The sequence below is a fragment of the Pan troglodytes genome, chromosome 5 (assembly GCF_028858775.2).
Source record: "Pan troglodytes isolate AG18354 chromosome 5, NHGRI_mPanTro3-v2.0_pri, whole genome shotgun sequence".
NCBI classification, from domain to species: Eukaryota; Metazoa; Chordata; class Mammalia; order Primates; family Hominidae; genus Pan; species Pan troglodytes.
The window spans coordinates 122,355,662-122,378,681 of NC_072403.2; the positions used below are offsets into that span (position 1 = coordinate 122,355,662).

At 38.5% G+C, this 23,020-nt stretch overlaps 1 protein-coding gene across 16 annotated transcripts in view; it reads right to left on the reverse strand.

Annotated features, from left to right (window-relative positions):
- SLC22A16 (solute carrier family 22 member 16) overlaps nt 1-23,020 on the reverse strand; it is a 73,254-nt gene that overhangs the window by 12,430 nt on the left and 37,804 nt on the right. For all 16 annotated transcript variants that reach the window (XR_010158139.1, XR_010158140.1, XR_010158142.1 and 13 more), the window contains 4 exons: nt 19,613-20,092; nt 9,752-9,869; nt 5,120-5,651; nt 1,594-1,721 (listed from right to left, as the gene is read on the reverse strand). Coding sequence is in view for 12 of the 16 variants with exons in the window: in XM_016956148.3 (XP_016811637.1) it covers nt 1,594-1,721; nt 5,120-5,651; nt 9,752-9,869; nt 19,613-20,092 (1,258 nt within the window). In the remaining 4 variants the exon portion in view is untranslated. The remainder of the gene's footprint in view (nt 1-1,593; nt 1,722-5,119; nt 5,652-9,751; nt 9,870-19,612; nt 20,093-23,020) is intronic.

The window sequence follows — 23,020 nt, forward strand, 5'->3', positions numbered from 1 at the left end:
CTAATGTCACCTTAATTACAATTGTAAATTAAATTAATTAACAATTGTTAATTAAATTAGTATTTGTATTGTGTTGACATTATCACTTGGGGAAAAACTTATTGGAGGGGAGAGATTTATCGTTGTGGGTTAATGCTCTATTTCTAGAAATCTCCATCAGCCTCTTTCTCATCTTCCCTATTAGTGTAGAACTCAAAGGTTCTGGTGTTCCCCAACTCTTCACCAACTTAAAGGCAGCTGCGATCTACTCAACTACCATCACTGCAAACTACTTTTTTAAAGGTGTGGATGAAGTTCTCTCAAATTGGCAGAGACCTCCTTGTCCTGAGTAGTTTTATTGCATTCAATTAGTTGTGTATCAATCACCTGGAAATTTCATTACATAAAATATTTGGCTCACCGACCCTAATCATTAAGTAAAGTGCTACTATAAAAGGAAGAAACTTGTTAGCTTAAATTAAATTTCAAACGATATGCAAAACTTAAAATGCTTTGCTCTAAATGTTGATATACTATTGCTTAATGATTATATAATCACAGGAAAACATTAAATAAAATATTTTAAGTACTGTTATAGTGACATTTTGCAAATCAAGAATTAAAATACAGATCTGAAAACATCTTTTTTGGGAAGAGGGGAAGCACTTCTGGATGCAAGAGGTATTTTGAGGGGATGCAGTTTGCCGAAATATGGGAATGTGAAAGTCATTTCAGGAATTTCTGGGTAGTGTTTCTCACTAAGAAACTGTTTTTAAAAACAAGCTCCTTGGGGTGTTTATGCATACCAGGCATTGGAAACTACTAATCTCCTGCAATGAAAAACAGTGTACTGAAACTCTACCAGTCTTGAATATCTGACTCATATCCTTCAGATGTCTCCATGGCTGCCTCCCTCATTCAGGTTTCTGATTACATGTCACCTCCTCTGAGAGGCACACCATCCCCGACCACCCTAGACAAAAGAGTACACACGGGTGCCATATGCCCTCTCGTTACACTTACGGAAACTTGATGCACTGTGTGTTCTCAGCACCTGGCACATAAAAGATGGTGGATAAATGTTTGCTGAATGAATAAATGAGTGAATGTTCAGTATGATGATGCTGGAAGGTGTGATTGACTTTTCTCACACAAGATTATTGCGTTTACAAAATACAACACTGGTCATCTCTGGGAATTAGGATTATGAACTTTTAATTTTTTATTTTTTGAGATGAGTTCTCACTCTGTCATCTAGGCTGGAGTACAGTGGCAGTGATCAGAGCTCACTGCAGCCTTGAACTCCTGAACTCAAGCCATCCTCCTACCCTCAGCCTCTTGAGTTGCTGGGATTATAAGTGTGAGTCATTGCACCCAGGTTAGGCTTTTTTTTTTTTTTTACATTTTTCTCTTTAAATTTTCTAAAATGAACATACATTACTTATATAACAGAAAAAGAATGTTTTAAAGAAAACAGATTTTTAAATATTATATACTCTGTCCAAATCATACTCTGAATTGACCTTCATACTTAACTGTAATAAGCTAAATTCTTCCCATCAAACTGTCACAGTATAACTAACAATTCCCTAAATAAAACATAAGATAACTCACCTGGGGGATCACCATAACGACACCACAGGCCAGTGCACTGCAGAAAAGAGAGCAGGCCAGGACTGTTCTCCTCCCGACCTTGTCCATGGCGATGCACACAAAGGTGTAGGCGGGAATTTCCACTACACCTGTCATTGAGCAAGCAGCCCTCTATAAGTCTAGGCACCCGACTGCAAAAGGGGACCCCCGTCTTCTAACCCACTACCTAAAAGGCATGAGCAGCCCTCTCCTCACTTCCGGGGCCTTTAGAAACTCTCTAAGAATTGCTGCGAGGCAGCCAGCCCCGCCACTTTTAAACTCACTACAGTAAAGATGAGTGTTTCCTGTGAAATGCTCTAATGCTCATAATCCGCCTGGCACCTGCAAATGGCACAAAGCCAGAGCCCAAATTCCCACCAGCCCCAAACTGTCTCAGGAGATAAAAACTTGTTCAAAAATTTCACAGCCGAGAATTATTGAACAGAAGCACCCATCTGCAAGAGTACTAGTGAAAAATCCAAAACGGTAGATAATATAAAACCATGTGTGTTTGTCTTTGGAAACATTTTTGTATTTATGAGATTGCCCAGTTTTTTGACAATTTATGTCTTTGGCAAAAGTAAAAAACTATGTCATGAAGATCTAAACTTCTAGCCTTCCTAAGCTTCTGCATCCACACTCCACCCCACCTACCATTGGCCACTCTGTTCTAGGGATACTGCACCATCTCAAATTGTCATAGAGAATGAGTTTGAAGTCAAGACAGGCTCTTTCTATAAACTTGTTAGTTTGCTTCAAAAAAAAGAGTAAATCTTTTTTTCTTAAAACGACTTCTCTCATAATTCCTGCTGAGCTATAATAAACAAAAACAGATGTGTCTGCTGAGGAAATCAGAAAAAATAACCAGATGTGCCGTCAGAGCACTTTAATGAGATGGCACGATGTCTACGTACAAAAATTTAGAAGCAAGATGTTTTGAGGATAATATAAAATACAGGCAGCCTACACAGAAATAAGCAGGAGTTAAGACTAGATGGATAAAAAAAGGTTTCTAATATTTCTCTCACGTTTTAGTTTAAATTTGGTTTACACTAGGAGCCACATCTCAAGCTATCTAAAGTGATTTAACCTGCCATTAAAATGAAAGAAGTACAACAACATAAATTATAGTTGCATGTATTTAAAAGTTATTTTACCAACTAAAATTTATAAATTAAGGACACTTGAAGGTTGAGAGATGCCAGATAGCCAAGGCATATTAAATTTTAAAAGGGAAGCAACTTACAAAGAACAATATATAGTGAGTGATCTCATTTATGTTAAAATATAAAACATTAATATGCACAAATATATGAAAATGCGTAGAAACAGATCTGATCAGCACAGGAATTTTGACCTGCTCCATTTTCGACCAGGGCCGGTTCACCCCTCCTTAGGCAACCTGGTGGTTCCCTGCTCTCAGGAGGTCACCATACTGATACTGAACTTAGTGTGGACACCTGATCAGCATAGAGTACTGCAGCCCAGAACTCCTGGGCTCAAGTAATCCTCCCTCCTCAGCCTCCCGAGTAGCTGGGACTACAGGCACATGCCACAATGTCTGGCACAAATGCATAGGAATAGATCTGAAAGGGCACAACCCAAACATTATAGAAGTTACCCCTGGGAGGAGCTCTGGGCTGGGGATGGGTGTGAAGAAGGTGAGCAAGGAGAGAAGGCAGAAAGGGAGAGACTAAATTCTTCTGATGCATTTTTTTCAAATGGAAAATACAAGGAGTTTTTAAAAAGGTCATGGACGGCGGGGTGCTGTGGCTCATGCCTGTAATCCCAGCACTCTAGGAGGCCAAGGCGGGTGGCTCACCTGAGGTCAGGAGTTCGAGACCAGCCTGGCCAACATGGTGAAACCCCATCTCTACTAAAATACAAAAATTAGTTGGGCATGGTGGCATGTGCCTGTAATATAATTTATTCAGGAGGCTGAAACAGGAGAATCGCTTGAACCCAGGAGGCAGATATTGCAGTGAGCTGAGATCACACCACTGCACTCCAACCTGGGCAACAGAGCAAGACTCCGTTTCCAAAAAAAAAAGTTAATGGAAAGTGCATATTATGAAAAAACTATGCACGTGTTTTCAGATTTTTTCTGCACTAAAAGAAATTTGCACTAACTTCTTAGAACGTGTCTGAAGAGGAGCTAGTTTGAGGCACTAAGAAGAATAAGATATCAGTTTGAAAAGAGCTCCCACTAGAGCAACATGAATTCTGCTAAAATTGAAGCAAGAACAAACATCAAATTTATGGTGAAGCTTGGGTGGTAGAATGGTGAAATCATTGATGCTTTATGAAAAGTTTATGGGCACAAAGCCCCAAATAAATCAGCAGTTTACAAATGGATAACTTAGTTTAAGAAACGACGAGACGATATTGAAGATGAAGACCACAGTGGCAGAGCATCCACATCGAGGAAAAAAATACATCTTGTTTATGCCCTAATTGACAAAGACTGAGATTAACAGCACAAGCAATAGCCAATACCATAGATATCTCAATTAGTCTGGCTTACAGAATTCTGACTGAAAAATTAAAGTTGAGCAAACTTTCCACTCAATGGGTGCCAAAACAGTTGTGCCCAGATCAGCTGCAGAGAAGGGCAGAACTTCCCACGGAAATTTTAAACAAGTGGGATCAAGGTCCTGAAGGATTTCTTTGGAGAATTGTAACAGGAGATGAAACACGGTTTTACGAGTGTGATCCTGAAGACAAAGCCCAATCAAAGCAATGGTTACCAAGGGGGGCCATGGCCCTGTCAAAGCAAAAGTGGACCAGTCGAGAGCAAAGGTCATGGCAACGTTTGTTTGGGATGCTCAAGGCATTTTGCATGTTAGCTTTCTGGAGGGCCAAAGAATGAAAATATCTGCTTATGACGAGAGTGTTTTGAGAGAGTTAACCAAAGCTTTTGTAGAAAAATGCCTGGGAAACATCACCAGAGAGTCCTTCTCCTCCATGACAATGGGCATGCTCATTCCTCTCATCAAACAAGGGCAATTTTGCAAGAGTTTTGATGGGAAATCACTAGGCAGCCACCTTAACAGTTCTCATGGTGGCTCATTCTGACTTCTTTCTGTTTCCTAATCTTAAAAAGTCTGTACGCGGCACCCATTTTTCTTCAGTTAATAGTGTAAATAAGACTGCATTGACATGGGTACATTCTCAGGACCCTCAGTTCTTTAAGGATGGAATAAATGGCTGATGTCATACAAAAGTGTCTTGACCTTGATGGCAATCATGTTGAGAAAGTTTATGTTTTAAATTTTTGTCTTTTAATTCCATTTTTCCATGAACTGGTTGAAGTCCCCTCATATGTACATGTGTTACAACATAACGCTGAGAGATATCATAATAATATGGTTGGCAGTATTGTTCCTGGTTTTAAAGGGCCTATTAAAAACATACTCTTTTTCTCAAATTCACACAGAAACAGACACACACACACAAATGGTAGAAATCTCACTTCACTGCCAAATTTAAATATACTGTAACTACTTACCCAGGAGGAAGAGGTTTAAGTATTCATTGCCTCCTAAATTAACAGAATTCAAGGAAAAGGAGTAGAATCCCAAACTTCCCGTGAACCAGATTAGCCAAACGGTAAGTGTCCTTTTCGTAATGCTCCAGTTATAAAACAGATATGATAGGTTGTGCTTCTGAACTTCAGTGGGGCTATTACTAACACGACCTGGTAGGTCCAGTGATAAAAGTTCTGACAGTTTACAGGAGCTTGCCCTGTTCCACTTGGCCATGATGTCAACTATTTTTTGTGCTTCTTCATATCGTCCCTCTGAGAGAAGCCAAAAAGGTGTCTCTGGGAGCACCCAACAGCACAGGATAAAGGGGACAGTCACTGTGGAGAGGATCACCTGGTAAAGCCACCAGGTCCTGACCAAGTATCCTGTCAAAGCCACCAGCAGGGTTCCAACTGCAAAAAAGGAATGCAAATGGACAGATGCCCATGTCCGAGACTTCATGCCAATGAATTCCATCACATAGACAAACCCCACCACGAGATAGCCACTTGCAACCTGAAAAACAAATAATAGGGGTCTATATTCAAGGTCACATTTATAACTATTGAGGAGTCTGACCCCATTGCAAATCACATGTAGGCAAAAAAGAAAATGACAAAGACTTGCTTTCTGAAACCCCTATCAGATGTATAAAATGACATTCAATCCGATCTATCTTTTTTTCTTATAGGTCCTTTCATCTTCCCTCATCCTCCCCACCCCAAATGGCAAAACTTGAGAGATTATTTATGATATAAATGTTAGACATTGTCTTTTGTGTCATCTAAATATTTCATTATACTGTGGATGTATTTCTCCAGTCCTTGTAAATGCATACATCAAGTTATCTGTATCCAGGAGGTCCTTATTGTTAAATCCTAACTGCTAAATGGAGACAAAAAAATTTACGCTAACTAGTGGTAAGAAAAACTGATTTAATTAAAATTCTATTTTGACAGGCAAAGAAAAGTAGACAAATTAGACTTCATGAAAATTAAAACTGTGCATCAAAGAACACTATCAATGGAGGGAAAAGGCAACCTGCAGAACTGGATAAAATATTTGCAAATCAAATATCTGATAAGGGATTTTATGGAGAACTCCTAAAACCCAACAACAGCAAAAACACAGACAATCCAATTCAAAAATGGGCAAAGGCTTTGAACAGACATTTCAAACAGAAGAAATACAAATTTTTACCAATCATTGAGAAATGCAATTCAATGCTACAAAGAGATACCCCCTCATACACGTTAGGGTGGCTAATTAAAAAAAAAATAACAAGTTTTGGTGGGAATGTAGAGAAACTGGAACCCATGTGTAATGTGTGAGAGAAATGTATAATGGTACAGCCTCTAGGAAAAACAGTATGACGATTCCTCAAAAAACAATTACAGCATGATCCAGCAATTCCACCTTTGAGTATATACCCAAAGGAATTGAAAGTGGGGTCTGGAAGAGATGTTTGCACATGCCTGCTCATAGCATTATTCACAACAGCTAAAGCATGGAAGCAACCCCCCAAGTGTCCGTCCATAGATGAATAGATAAGAAAAATGTAGTCTATGCATACAATGAATAGTATGCTAAGGGAAATAAGCCAGTCACAAAAAGACAACTATCATATGATTCCGCTTTCATGAGGTACCTAGAGTGGCCAAACTCATAGAGACAGGATGTAGAATGGTGGTTGTCAGGGGCTAGGGAGACAGGGAACAGAGAGTTATTATTCAATGGACGGAGTTTCAGTTTTGCAAGATGAAAACGAGTTCTGAAGATGCACAGTGGTGATAATTGCACCACAGTATGAATGCACTTAATATCACTCAACTGTACACTTAAAAATGGTTAGGATGGTAAATTTTGTGTTATATGTACTTTACCACAAGAAGGAAAACTGGGGAAAAACTTTATTTTGGAAATATGCCTATCTTTAATAAAAATTAGATTACAATATGTGATTAGAATATAATATGTGACCATTCTTGGAATAAACAAAGAATGAGTCCATTGATAGGCTTTTTGGGAGGAGGAGGAGAAGAATTTTTTCTACAAAATTTTTTCATATTTGACTTCTACAACACAAATCGTAAAATTAACTTTTGTAAAATTATTCGAGAGCACCACTCCCCAAAGGCTTCTCTTAATCATTAGATATTTGAATCATACTCTTTCAAAGGCTCATTATGTGATTATCCTTGCAGATGTTAATTTCTTCAAAAGTTAACAGGTCTCTCTGCCAGATCCCCACTGGCCAAAGGTTGTGGGCAGGATTCAGGCAGTGTTCCCCTGTTCCCTCACTGCTTTTAAAGACTTTTTGTAAACATGTGTCCCTTGTAATAACTGCAATTTCTCCTTGCATCGGACAGTCACAAAGAGGCCAGCCTACAAGGATATTCCGGCTGTCAGAAAGGGTTGACACTAGCAGGAGGCAGGGAGGTGCTTGATGAGGACTACTGTATTCATAATCAGTTTAATATTTTTGTGACAACAGCTTTTATTTCCCTGTGCAACTTTGTAATGGCAAGACTCAGATCATCGGGACCCTACATCCAAGAATCCAGAAGTCGCTTTTGGTAAGCGCTGCTGTTACATTAACAAAGATTGTGATAACTTTCAAATACTATAAATTTCCCAGTTAAATTAAGCTGTAATATTTGTCCCTGTCAGGTTTTTCAATGCTAATTATTTCTCATGAGTCAGCTACAACTTCCTCTGTCATTGGATTCAGAAAATCCATATACAACTAACTCCAAAACACTCTGTGAATCCACTCACACCCATCCCTTCCACCGATAATACTCCTCACATCTTCTCGGAATCCACCCCCTCATAGCAGCCAGAATTCCCGGAATCCCTTTTGTGGATTGCCATTGCCTTTAGGAGATAGAGCAAAATCCTGACAATCCTACAAAGCCCCACCTAACCGCCTTGATCCCTTCAGCCTCATCAATGCGTCTCTCCTCCTCTCTATTCTCCAGACATTCCGGCTTTTCTTTCTCATCTCAGGGCCCTTTCATCCGCTTCTATCTTTGCTGGAATATTCTTCTCTCACCCATCCCTCACAATGAGAAAGCCCTTGACCCTCCAGACCCTGGTGAACGCTCCAGACCCACTGATGTTATGCCCTCACTGTCAACATTTTACTTATTTTTGAAGATGGCTGATCAACGTCTTGCCTTTCCTACTAGACTTACTGAGACAGCTGGGTCTGGTTTACTTAGCATTACACTCTGTAGACAGATCAATAAATGTGTTGAGTAAATGAATCTGCCTGCACCTCCCATCCACAGAATTCCACCACAAATCCATTCCCCATGAACATCAAAGGAAACAGTCACAGAAAATTAAGGCCACATTTCACGGATGTATTCTATGGGTGTGGCCTTGTTTCCTTGGGTATAGAAGCCAACGCGTGGTATTTTGCAAGACTGAAACAGGTATTTTCAGAAATATCCTCTTAAGTCTTCCAAAAGATGATGTTTATACTTTCTTAGTACCTGTGCCTTTGTGGAACCTTCAGTCCCACCAGAAGGTTTCTCTTGTTGAAATCTCACTCTACAGTCACAGAGTTATGACCTCAGTGGAAACGGAACTACTGGTTGCTATCTTGTATTTAAAACTCTTTACATTCCTAAATATATATATTTACTTTTTAATGAGGTACAACACCTTCTAGTCTCCTAGATTTATTTTTATGCATCTTCCTTATCCTTGGCCATCTGTATGGTTTGCTAGAAACCCTTTCTATCCATCAAAAAAGACTCCAAAACTGACACCCCATCTTGTTCTCTGAGGGGGTGCAGAGAGATTGAAGCCCTTTGCTTCTCTCCGGACCCTCAGACCATCCAACCTGCTGCTCTGCGTTTAGCAAGATCACAAGCTCCTCCTCCAGATGGAAACTTCCCTCTATTATTCTTGATGTTGCTTGATAGTTGGAAATCTATCTGGAAGCCTCACTGAGCATGGAAACAGCCTCCTTGCTCGCTAGTCCATTTCTAGTAAGTTACCATTGTAATCAGGTGCTGTACTGCGGTTGTTTATACTTAATCTCACTGAATCCTGAGAATAATAATAAACACAGATTCTTTTCTACAGTTTACAGACTGCAACCAAAGGTTCAAAGAGGATACTGATCATACAACTAACAAGCCAATATATGACAAAGGTGGTATTCAAACTCATGCCCTTTCCACTAAACTGCCGTTCCTGGTAACATAAGGACCTAATGCCTTCCTGTTTTCATTCTTCCTGTACATTATACAAGTGACTTTAACCACACACCTTAACTGTCTGTTTGCTCATGTGAACAGGCCCTGACTAGACCAATATAATTACTCAGAAAGAAAATAATGCCTCAGTAATTGTGACATGTGGACCACATGCCCGACACAGAGGCAAACACACTTCTGCCTAGCCAGCAACAATTTTTCACTTTAATGAGTTCCATTCTAAACATAAGGCATTGGTATTCTGTAGACAGACTTCTGCAGTGGAGTGGACAAAGATGAGTCCTTGATCTCGCTCACTAGATCTTAAATGAGCAAAATGATGAGAGTTAAGGTTTCCTATGAAAATACTGCAGCAGAATTAAAGAAGTAAAAAACACAACTCACCATGGCAAGAAAAAAGCGTGCAGCCATGAAGGTGTAATAATCAACTGCAAACGCTGCTGCTATTCCAAACAAAAACATGCTACTGCTTGTGGCCCACAAGACCACCCGGCGTCCTAGCCTGAAAAATAAGAGTCACACAGTGGAAGAGGAAAGGTAGAGTTGTAACAGTTTAAACATCCACTCCAATTCATAAAAGATAGGCGTTACCTATATACCTTGAATAGCTTATGTATTGATTGTTTTTCTTTTATTTATTTTGAGCAAACCATAAGTTCCATGGCTTCTTTAAAAGACCAGCTGTTCAGTGGAGAGGCCTTTACCTGAGTTGCTAATATGCACACCTGATCACTCTGAGTCATCCCCACAGGACCCCTTAACCTGGGATTGGGGGAAGAGAGGGGAGAATTTGTCTTCTCCCTTTCAGGACTTTGGCTCTCTGTGGGATCATCTTCCCTGCCAGGCTGGCTCTGTCCACCAAGGCTATGACAGCTCTTGCCAAGCCCCTCTAAAAACAGAGGTCTTGCTACCTTCTGCTTCTAGAATAATGTGCTTACTTGCCCTATCTTTTCATAATTGAAAGAGGCATCTCTTTGTTTAAAAAACAAATAATATCTGACAGATTTTAAAATTGTGATATAATTCAAATGCCATAAAATTCAACCTTTTAAAGTAGACAATTTGGTGGTTTTTAGTATATTTGCAAGGTTGTGCAACCATCATCATTCTTTAATTCCAGGATACGTTCATCACTCCCAAAAGAAACTCTGTGCCCAGAAGCTGCCACCCCCTCTTCCCTGCTCCCTCCAGTCTCTGACAACCACTCATCTACCTTCTGTCTCCATAGATTTGCCTGTTCTGGACATTTCCCATAAATGGAGTCAAACAATATGTGGCCTTTTGTGTCTGACTTCTTTCCCCTAGCATTAGGTTTTCCAGCTTCTTCTGCGTTGTAGCATGTATTAGCACTTCATTCCTTTTTTCTCTCTGAGTAGCACCATTATACGGATAAACCACATTTTATCTATTCATCAGTTGATGGCTCATTTTCCTCTTCTTGGCTATTATGAATAATGCTGCTCTGAACATTCATGAACAAGATTTTGTGTGAACTTAGGTTTTGAATTCTCTTGGGTATATACCTAGAGTGAAATTCCTGGGTCATATGGTAACTCTATGTGTAACATTTTGAGGAACTGCCAAACTGGTTTCCAAGATGGCCGCCCCATTTTTCCATTCCCACCAGCAATGTATGAGGGTTTTGATTCTCCACATTCTCCCCACTACTTGTTACTGTCTGCCTTTTTTATTATAGCCAGCCCAATGGCTGGAAGTAGTATCTGATTGTGGTTTTTATTTACAATTCCCTAATGATTAATGATGTTGAGCATCTTTTCAAGTGCGTATTGGCTATTTGCATATATTCTTTAGAGAAATCTTTATCCAAATTCTTTGCCCATTTTTGAATTAGTCTATTACTTTTTTAATATTGAGTTGTAAGAGCTCTTTATATATTCTGGATACTAGACCCTTATCAGATATATAATAAGCAAATATTTTCTTCCTATGGGTTGTCTCTGACAAATAGTTTAAGGCAAAAGAATATTGTCTGGAGAGTCCAACCAACAGGTTTGCTTGGTGCAGCAGAGGATATGCAAATAAATAAGAAACCATCATCTTCACACTTCAGCCTTCTTTGCTCCTTTGCACATTAGTAGAGATTGTTGGCCCTATATATGAATGTTCCCCAATCTAATTTTATCCCTGAATGCCACCTAAAACTATTTTTACCTATCACTGCTTGACCCTCTCTCCCACCTCAAACATCTTCTCTCTCTGTAGATGAACAGCCATCTCCTGCAGAGAACAGAGACCATCAAAGAGGAAGACCCACAACTTCCTGCTCTGTCCACTTACCAACATGACCTGCATCTGCATTCAGCCTTCTCTTCCTGCCTCTCTGAAGACACATGCCCCTTTCTCTCCAAATATCATTTTGCAATCTTTGTATCGGATTGTGCCTCTTCCCACTTCCTCTGAAACCCATCACTTCTTTTTCCTTTGTTTTTCCCTCTCCTTTGACTTCTTCCTTTCAGTTTAGTCTCCTCCAACCAAAGACAAGAACCTTCTCTTGACCCCATTGCTCCTTTAGCCCCCTTGCATTTCCTCCCTTGACAGATATATCAGAAGGGAGTATTTCCCTCCTCAACTCCTACATGTTTCCTCAGCCAATGATGACCAGGTGCAACCAACTTTTCTGAGCTCACTTTGCAGTCACCAGGGACCTGCACATTGCCTCTCCTGGTCCTTTCTGCCTGTCCTCTCTAATGCCACTGACCATGCCTACTCGTCAGACCCCTGCTGTCCTTTGGCTTATAAAACATCCCTCTCACCTGGTTCTGCTTGTACCTCCCTGATGACCCGCCTGCCTCAATGCTGGACTCCCTAAAGTCCTCTGCTGCACACTCTGCCCTTGTGATTTCATCCACTTCCCTGGCTCTGATTCCTAAGTATGGGCTATTAACTCCCCACCCACCATCTGGCCCCAGTTGCTCTTCTCTGCTTTAATGTCCTGCAGAGCTGCAATCTCTTGTTGCTGTTGTAATTGGTATTAACTTTGAATACATCTTCACTTTGTTTTTCTTAATATAGGGATAGGACTTTGTTTTTCTTAATAGGGATAGGACTAGCTCACTGGAATATATCCAAACGTGTTCCCTTCTCTTCTAAAACTGCTCTCTCCCTGGTATTTCCTGAATTGGTTAGCAAAATCTCCTTCCATTAGGCTTCTAAACCTTAATACATTCCTCCGCTCCCTCCTGCATATTCATCATCAAATTATGTGAGTTTAGAAATGCCTCCCAAATATGTCTTCATCTTTTCCTCCCTGCTTTTCCCGCTTTCACTCAAGTCTTCACCATTTCTTACATCATTCATCCCACTAGCTTCCCAGCTGGTCTTCCTAACCTCATGTCAGTACACCTTCCACACTTCCTAGAAATAAAATAATCCCCATTGTGGTTTTGTCTCTTGTCATTTCCTTTCACAATCTGCCCTTCTCTACTTCTGCCACACTGACTTTCCCACAATTCTCTGAACATGCCAGGTTGTTTCATGACACAAAGCTATTCCTTTCCCTTGGGGGCCTTCTCCATCTGACAACTTCCATTGATCATTCCTTGGGGTCTCATAGCAAAAATTCAGAAACAGTGTGATGCAGTAGTTGGGGATGCTGGCCTGGGCTCAAATCCCAGCTCCATCCCTTATTTTCCATGTGAACTTTCTATGCTTCCTTTTCCCTACTGGTTAAAAAAAGGGGGGGGGGGCACAATAGTGTCTATCTCACAGACCTCTTTAAATAATTAAATGAGATGATATATAAGACATTTAGAATAGTACCTAGTGTATAATAAATTGTCCATAAATGCGAGTTTTTATTATTTTAAAAGCATTTACCGGCTGGGCATGGCGGCTCATGCCTGTAATCCCAGCACTTTGGGATGCCAAGGCAGGCAGATCACTGGAGGTCAGGAGTTCAAGACCAGCCTGGCCAACATGGTGAAACCCCTACTCTGCTGAAAATACAAAAATTAGCCAGGCATGGCAGCACATGCCTGTAGTCCCAGCTACTCGGGAGGCTGAGGCAGGAGAATCACTTGAACCTGGGAGGCAGAAGTTGCAGTGATCCAAGATTGCACCACTGCACTTCAGCCTGGGCAACAGAGCTAGACTCCTTCTCAAAAAAAAAAAAAAGCATTTACTACATTTCATTGAAATTGTCAGTTCAAAAGTCTATATTCTCCACTGTTAACTCCTTAAGGGTGGGATCAGATCTTATTTCTTTGCTTTTTTAATTATAATATTTTATACATATATAACCATGCATAAAATATGTACAGTTTCAAGAATAATAAAAAATCAAATGCCTAGAAATTACAACCCAAGGCAAGAAAGAGATGATTGCCAGCCTCCTGATAGCTTCTTGCACCTCTCTTTGTGACTACAAATCCCTTGCCCTTTCTAGGAGGAAATATTTTTCTAATTTTGGTGATAATCTCATGTTTTTTGTTTCATTTTACTACTTTTATAAGCAATGCTAAACAATACAGGTTACTGCTTATAAACAGTATAGGTAAGTTTTGCTATTATGATTTTAAATTTTCCATAACAGGACAATACCACATGTATTATTTTATGACTTGCTTCCTTTATCAAACATTATGTATAGGAGATTCATCTACGTTGTTTCATGTAGCTGCGGCTCATTCATTTTCATGCCCACATATCCTACTGTAAGAATATATTATAAGACATGTGTCCATGAGATGATTGAAGGACATCTGGGTTGTTTAGAGTGCAGGGCTGTTAGGAACAATGCTGTGAGGGCACTTTTATGCATGTACCTCTGTGGACCTGTGCAAGATCATGCTCAGGGTATATGCCCCAGAGCATGTGGCTGTGCACATCACCAACTCGATATGATACCAAATCAGTCTTCAAGGTTAACCCAATTTGGATTCTCAGTTTGCATTCACACCAGCAGGATGAGAGATCCTATTACCCCATATCCTCACCAACACTTAGTATTACAAGACTTCTGACTTTTGACAACTGGTCAAAAGTAAATGGTGTGATTATATGTCACTGTCAATTCATCTTTTCATTAGCCATTTGGATTTTCTTTTCTATGAAGTGACTTCAAATCTTTTTCCCATTTTTCTATTGGGTTGTCTTTTTCCCATTGATGTAAGTAAAAATCCTTTGACTATTCTGGACACTAATAATTTAGTTATATGTAAAGCAAATATTTTCTCTCTCTTGTGTGCACACATTCATGTCTTTCCTCTTTTAATGGTGTCTTTTGGTGGACATAAATTCCTGTAATGAAGTCAAATTTATCCATTTTTTCTTTCATGATCAATGTTTTTTGTGTTTTAGAAAAATCACCCTTTCTTCCATTAGGTCCTGAAAATATTCTCCTAAATTATCTTCCTAAAATCGTATAGTTTTGCTTTTCACATATGCACGTTTAGTCCTTCTGGAACTGCTGTTGTACTGTAAAATGTTAGAAAATGAATCCAGTTGTATTTCCTTCTATATAGCTAGACATCTGTCCCAGCACCACTTAATGATTGATCCTTTTCCTGCTAATATAAAATGCCTTATGTGTCTATACTTATGTTTATGAATGCACCAGTCTATTCCAGGAACCTCTAAGGGAGCCTCAATCTGTTTGTCTAGTGATATATCTATTTACTTTAATGATTTGATTCTTAAAGTTTATAATTGTCTCCACAGAGGGCCTTCTTCACTTTTTGTTATATTTAACCATTTATATTTCATATTTTTAGGTTTCTGCAATGATATTTTTAAAATTTATATATTTGTTACTGGTATATAGAAATATAATTTTAAATGCTCATTAATTCTAATAACTCATATGTAGGACTTTTTTCATACAAAATTGTAATAACTACAAATAATGACTTTTTATTTCTCCTTTCCAATCATTATTCTTTCCTTGCTTCCTTTCCTTCTCCCTCTTTCTCTCTCTTTTTCCTTACAGCACTGGCTAGACTATCCAGTACAATGCTAAGTAGAAGACATGTTTCATACATCCTCGTCTGTTCCTAATCTCAGAGGAAAAGCTTTTAACATTTCACAGTTAAGAGCTGGGTGCAGTGGTGCATGCCTGTAATCCCACCTACTTGGGAGGGCTGAGGCAGGAGAATTGCTTGAGCCCAGGAGTTTGAGAACAGCCTGGGCAACATAGCAAAACCCTGTCTCTAAGCAAAAAAAGAAAGAAAGAAAAAAGAAATTAATATTTTAAACTTCACAAGTAAGATATTCATGGTAAACCTTATTGTAGAAACCTTTTATCACGTTAAAGGCATTCTTCTATTTTTAGTTTTTATGATGAATGGATTTTGAAATTCATCAAATGCTTTTCCTATATGTATTGAGTTGATTGTATGAATTTTGTCCTCTAATACATTAACTAGAAACTAATAACTAGAAACTAATAACATTAGTTTCTAATGTTAAGTAGATTTCAGACCTTTTCTCTTTTCAGCCTCCATAAATTTTAATCTCTCATATTTCCCACCTCTCTGTCTCTCTGAGCTTTAATATTGATGACTTTTTCTGAGTTATTATCCATTTCATGAATTTTTTGTAGCTGTGTGTGACAGGTTGTTAAAACTATGCAGGTGATTTGTTATTCATTTATTTCACTTTGTATTTCTAGATGTCCTGGGTATTCTTCAATTTTATGTCAGTTTTAATGCAATGTCCAGTTTTTATCAATATTTTTAAGCTTGTCTTCTATTTCTTTAAAAATAGTAAGTGTGATTATTTTATTATTTGTGCCTGATAATTCTAGTATTTGAAGTCTTTGTGCAGAAGTCTGCTTCTGCTGCCAATTGTTTCTGTTGATTCTCACTCATGGTCCCTTTTAATTATGTCTTTTGGTTTTCACTGAGCTACTTATTCACATTGAAAAATAATTTATGAGAATCCTCTCAGGCCCAAGATGAGGGTATACAAAGAATATTAAATTTTATTTTACTCTAAGTTAATATGTTAATCTGTACTGTTTAAGGGATGCTGGCAAAAACACAAGATGTTTGGGTCAGAGACAAAGAACTTCATTACTTACTTCGTTAGCAAGCAGTAGGGCAGCAGCATCTTTGTCTCAGGTCCTCTAATCCCCAAGTCCCACAATGAGTCCAGATGACACTTCACAGATAGTGGGTTGAATTAGAGAGGAGGAGCACTGGATGTGGAGAATCCACTGGTTTTGTAGCAAGCAGTTAGGAAGCCTACTCTTTGTGGCAGAGAGGGGACATTATCTCATCATATTAGTTAGTTTTATGTTGCTATAAAAGAACACCTAAGACTGGATAATTTATAAAGAAAAGAGGTTTATTTAGCTCATAGTTCTGCAGGCTGGGAAGATCAAGGGTACTGGCTTCTTGCAAGGGCTTTCATGCTACATTACAACATGGCAGAGAAGGTCAAAGGTGAAGCAGACACATGTAAAGAGAGAGAAACCTGAGGGGTGTCCTCACTTTAAAACAATCCACTCTTGCAGGAACTAATCAATTCCTGCGAGAATTAATCCAGTCTTGTGACAGCCAGAACTCATTCACTCACTGCCATGAGAACAGCACCAATCATTCATGAGGGATTTGCCCCCATAGCCCAAACACCTCCCACTAGGCCTCACCTCCCAACACCGCCACACTGGGGATCAAATTTCAACATGAGCCTTGGTGAGAACAGACAAATCATATCTAAGCCATAGCACTCATCTTTTAAGGTACTGGCTGCATAGACAACTCTGAGAAATGGCCCACATAAAAAAGTGGTCAGGGACTTGCCATCTTGGCACATCCAGCAAGAAGTATAGAAGACTACAAGAGGTGCAAGGAGGCTGTCTCTTTCGACAAATTCCGCTGAGAGAATACAGACACTGGGAGTCAGGGACCATGTCAAACCAATTTTTTAGCTTAAGGTTTTTCTGGAGCTCCCAAGTAATTTTAATTCAAGCTACCCATCCAAATGAATACCAGTTAATGGTATGCAACTTCTCAAGGACTTTAAAAAATATACATCATGGCTGCTCTGCCTATGGAGTGACCCTTCTTTATTCCTTTACTTTCTTAATAAACTTTCTTTCACTAATCTGTATATTATATATAATATTTATATATAATATATATTTATATAATATGTACATATAATATATATTATATGTACATATAATATATAAATACATATTATATGTATTTATATATTATATGTACATATTATATATACTTATATATAATATGTACATACTATATATATTTATATATGTACATATTATATATATTTATATATTATATGTACATATAATATATTTTTATATATATTATATGTACATATAATATATATATTTTTATTTATGTATATGTATATGTATTATGTATATGTATATTTATATATGTATGTAAATATAATATATAAATATAATATATATTTATATATTATATGTACATATAATATATAATTATATATTATATGTACATATAATATATAATTATATATTATATGTACATATAATATATTTATATATATTATATATTATATATATTATATGTATATAATATATATATTATATGTACATATAATATATATATTATATACATATAATATATATATTATATACATATAATATATATATTATATACATATAATATATATATTATATACATATAATATATATTATATGTATATAATATATATATTATATACATATAATATATTTATATTATATGTACATATAATTAGTGAAATATATATATAATTTCACTAATATATTTTTTATTTATATATTTTATATATATATGTACACACACATCTCTGCATCTATCAAAGTGACTGTAAGTGTTCAATATATGTCTATATAACTATACCAAGTTCAGACAAAGGAACTAAATTTATTTTCAGTTAACATATTTTGTACTCTGACTGTGTTATAAGCATTATTTATATCCCGTTTTTGTCATACAGCAAATGTATTTTAGTACATTTCATACAAGTAGTTGCAAATATTTTGAGTTTCAAGAGTCAAGCAGTGAACACATTTCAACAGAAAAGCCCCAAGTGATAATTTGTATAACAGCTTGCTGAATGAAAACACTAATACCTAGCACCTTTGACATACTATGAGAGGTATGGCCCTGCCCATAACAAAGCCCTATAATTTTTCTTTTGACATGTTTATCAGCCCCATTAAACTGGTATACCTCAAGGGCAGGGATTTCTGATCTAAGCTATTGTCTTTAGGTCCTCAGTGCCCACCATATGCCTGTAAAATCCACAACTATGGAGACCAAATAAGTTCATCTCTGTGCTTTGGTATGGTCCATGTTCATACAGAGATAAACTTTGCTTTATTTTAAGAATTACATATTCATTTTAATGTAAATTTTTAAAAATATATGGCCAGGTTATGCTTTGAATGATAGTATTCCATCCAAAATTCATGTTGAAACTTAATCTCCAGTGCAACAGTATTAAGAGGGATGGCCTTGGGAGGTGATAAAGTCATGACAGCAGAGCCCTTAGCACCCTTAGAAAAGGGCTCAAGGTTGAAGGGAGCACTCTCCTGCCCTTCCATCCCTTCTTCCATGTGAGGACACTGCATTTATCCCATCCAAAGGATGCAGCAATAAGGCACCATCTTGAAAGCAAACAACAGCCTTCCCAGTCAGCAATCCTGCTGGCACCTTATCTTGGGCTTCCCAGCCGCCAGAACTATGGGAAATAAATTTCTATTGCTTGTTAATTACCCAGTCTGTGGTATTTTGTTACAGCAGCACAAAAAGACTAAAAGGGGCTGTTATATCAAGCCCATAATTTTACAGATATACTGCTTAGGATCAGGCTACTCCTATTAAAAAGCAAGTCTATTTAAAGAGAAGAAAATATTCAAAGTAATAAACCGTATCTATTGAGTGATTATATGTCCAGGGTACTTTTTTTCTGTATTAATTTTGCAATAATCCTTTGAAGTAAGTGATCTTATTTTTTATCACCAGCCTATAGACAAAGATTCTGAAACACAGGTAAGTTAGGCAATTTGCCTGGGGTCCACAGTCAATAAGTGGTAGAACCAGGATTTGGATCCAGGTATACTGTCTTCAGAGCCTATCCTTATCATTATACATCCCTAAATAATGGATCAGCAAAGAGGTAGGTATTTAGATAGGAAGTATAAAAATGACAAGTTTTAAACATAATTCCTTGTGTCCCAAGAAAACCAGATAGGAAAATAAACCCTACACTGATACAACAATCCTAAATATTTGATTTTACCTGTCAGAAAAGTAGCCAAAAGTCACCGATCCCAGTAGGACTCCAAACATAAATAGGGGCTGGATCAGCATTGCAAGCCATTTTCGGTCACAGACCAGGTTCCACTGGGTCACCGCAGTGCTTTTCCATGTGTTCTGGTCATATATGTAGCCATCCACACAAGGAAACTCTTTCTTACTGCCAGTGTATTCATAGCCCAAACTCGATGTGTTCTCCCTCTTGTTCCTGCTACACCTTGAGAGCTCCCAGATCTCACCATTCTGCAACTGCACCGTAACATAATCTTTCTGGCCTGAAGACAACAGGGCCCCGGTGTCCTCCAAACTCCAATTAGAGTGATTGTGGAAAACGACCTGACTCACATTGCCTGGGGGCCTGCAGACATGATGAGGGGTGACTCCCATGAACACAGAAGCCAAGTAGTGAATACCACAAGAGATGTTCTGGAAGGCACATATGAAATAGAGGACTCTCTGGAATCTGCAAGAGAAGAAAAGCTAATTATTATATCTGGTCTATAGGCTGAAAAAGAACATAAGCAAATTTGAAGGGTCTCCATCATGTTTATCTTAACATATACACAAACGGATAAATATAGAAATAATTATAGACATATTTATATCTATGGGTTAGTATATATACATATATTACTTAGCTCCATCTACTGAGAAGGCCTAGAAGCAATGACATCCCAAGAGCAGCAAGCACACCCATTGCCCAGATCTTAGTTTCTAAATACCATTCTCCAATGAGAGGAGCCAGAAAAAGTGGCTGATTCTAAAGCCAGGACAAGAAGAATACAAAATAAGCCTGGAATATCTTACAATACCATAAAGTAAGGAAATACTCAAAAAACAAAAGGATAAGGGCATATGAAAGGGGCCCAAGTAGCAACCTGAAAAAGTTCCCAGTGGCCAGCTGTGGGCGGCAAGCCACCCAGGTGCCGAGGCAAGAGACTGAGCACGAGCTGTTCCATATAATAAAATATATAAAATAACAAGAGTTATACTAGATATATATAGATCATAGACATGATTATATATAAGTATCACCAATCATTAGTTTGTAGTAATTACTCTTTATTTCAATATTATAATAATCCTAGCTCTACAACCGTAACCTAAGAAAAACCAGGCCATACAGAGACAGGAGCTGAAGGGACATGGTGAGAAGTGACCAGAAGACAAGAGTGTGAACCTTCTGTTATGCCCGGACAGGGCCACCAGAGGGCTCCTTGGTCTAGAGGTAATGCCAGTGTCTGGAAAGATGCCCGTTACCAAGCAGACCATGGTCTAGCAGTAGCATCAGTGCCAAAGAAAAGCACCTGCTACTTAGCAGACCGAGAAAGGGAGTCTCCCTTTCCCCAGGGGAGTTTAGAGAAGACTCTACTCCACCACCTCTTGTGGAGGGCCTGACATCAGTCAGGCCTGCCCGCAGTTATCCGGTGGCCTAACCATCTCCCTGTGATGCCGTGCTTCAGTGGTCACGCTCCTGGTCTGCTTTCATGTTCCATCCTATACACCTGGCTCTGCCTTCTAGATAGCAGTAGCAGAATTAGTGAAAATATTAAAAGTCTCTGATATGCAAAAATAATGGCATAAGCTGTCTCCTCTCTCTCTCTCTCTCCCCGCCTCGGCTGCCAAACAGGGAAGGGCCCCCTGTCCACTGGACACGTGACCCACGTGACCTTACTTATCATTGGAGATGGCTCACACTCCTTACCCTGCCCCCTTGTCTTGTATCCAATAAATAACAGTGCAGCCTGACATTCAGGACCACTACCAGTCTCTGTGTCATGGTGGTAGTGGTCCCCCAGGCCCAGCTGTCTTTTCTTTTGTCTCTTTGTCTTGTGTCTTTATTTCTACAATCTCTCGTCTCCGCACATGGGGAGAAAAACCCACAGACCCTGTAGGGCTGGCCCCTACAGCCAGGTGGAAGCTGAAACAATTTGAGCAACAAAATAAATGGCATAGTATATCCCAAAGCATAAAATAAATATACATGAATCCATACTGTGTGGTTAATTTTATGTGTTAACTTGACTGGGTTAAGGGAAGCCCAGATAGGTGGCAAAACATTATTTCTGGGTGTGTCTGTGAGAGTGTCTCTGGAGGAGATTAGCATATGAATCAGTAGACTAAGTAGAGATCACCCTCACCAATTGAGGTGGGCATCATCCAATCACTTGAGGGCTTGAATAAAACAAAAAGGTGAAGGAAGAGCAAATTTGTTCTCTGCATGAGCTGGGACATCCATATTCTCTGGTTCTCAAATATCAGAGCTCCTGGTTCTTGGGTTTTTGGAATTAGATGAAGACTTACACCAGGCCTTCAGTCTGGGACTGAATTACACCACTAGCTTTCCTAGTTCTCCAGCTTGCAGATAGTAGGTCATGAGACTTCTCAGCCTTTATAACCATGTAAGCCAATTCCTATAATAAGTCTCATATATATATGTGTGTGTGTGTGTGTGTGTGTGTGTGTGTGTGTGTATCCTATTTGTTCTCTTTCTCTGGAGAAGCCTGACAAATACAATACACCATACTCATATAAATAAATTAATGAAAAAATAAAAGAGGGAGAAGAGACCAATCTTTCTTACATTAGAATTCAATTACTATCTGTAGACATTCCCTCTCTCCAGGAAGTAGAGTTTAATTCCCGCAATTTACTCCTAAAGGGTGGGCTAGGCTTAGTGACTTGCTTCTAAAGAACAAAGCAGGAAAAGAGGAAAAATAGTAACTTTACAGTGGGGAAACCTAGAAACTTGCAAACACTAAAGTCACCAAGTGATGAAGATTAACATCCCCAATGACATCATGTGGATATGCTGTATCCCTCCTATGATCTGATGAGAAGGGCACTTCAACTCTGTTGTTGTCTTTCCAAAAACCATAACCTTAGTTTAATAATTTAAAAAAAGACCCCAGATTGGGGGTCATCTACAGGTTACCTGGCCAATATACCTAAAGACTGCCAAGGTCACCAAAAATAAAGAAAGACTGAGAGACTGCTATAGACAATTAAATGCAGTGTGGTGCTCTGGGACTGGATCCCGGAACAGGAAGAGGACACTTGGAAAAACTGGTGAAATTCAAATGAAGTATATAGTTAGTTAATAGTAACATATTAATATCAGTTTGTTAGTTCTGACAAATATGGTAATGTAAGACGTTAACAATAGGGGAAACTAGGTGAGGGTCATATCGGGACTCTGTACTATCTGTGTAACTTTTCCATAAATCTAAAATTATCAAAAAATAAAAAGTTTATTTAAAAATTTAAAAAAATACAGTCTCCAAATTTATAGACTCAAACCAACAGTGACATATTTTCTGAAATAAAAAATTGCCTCATAAGGACAATTATGCCCACAGGACAGCAGGATAGAACAGATAAATTTGGATTA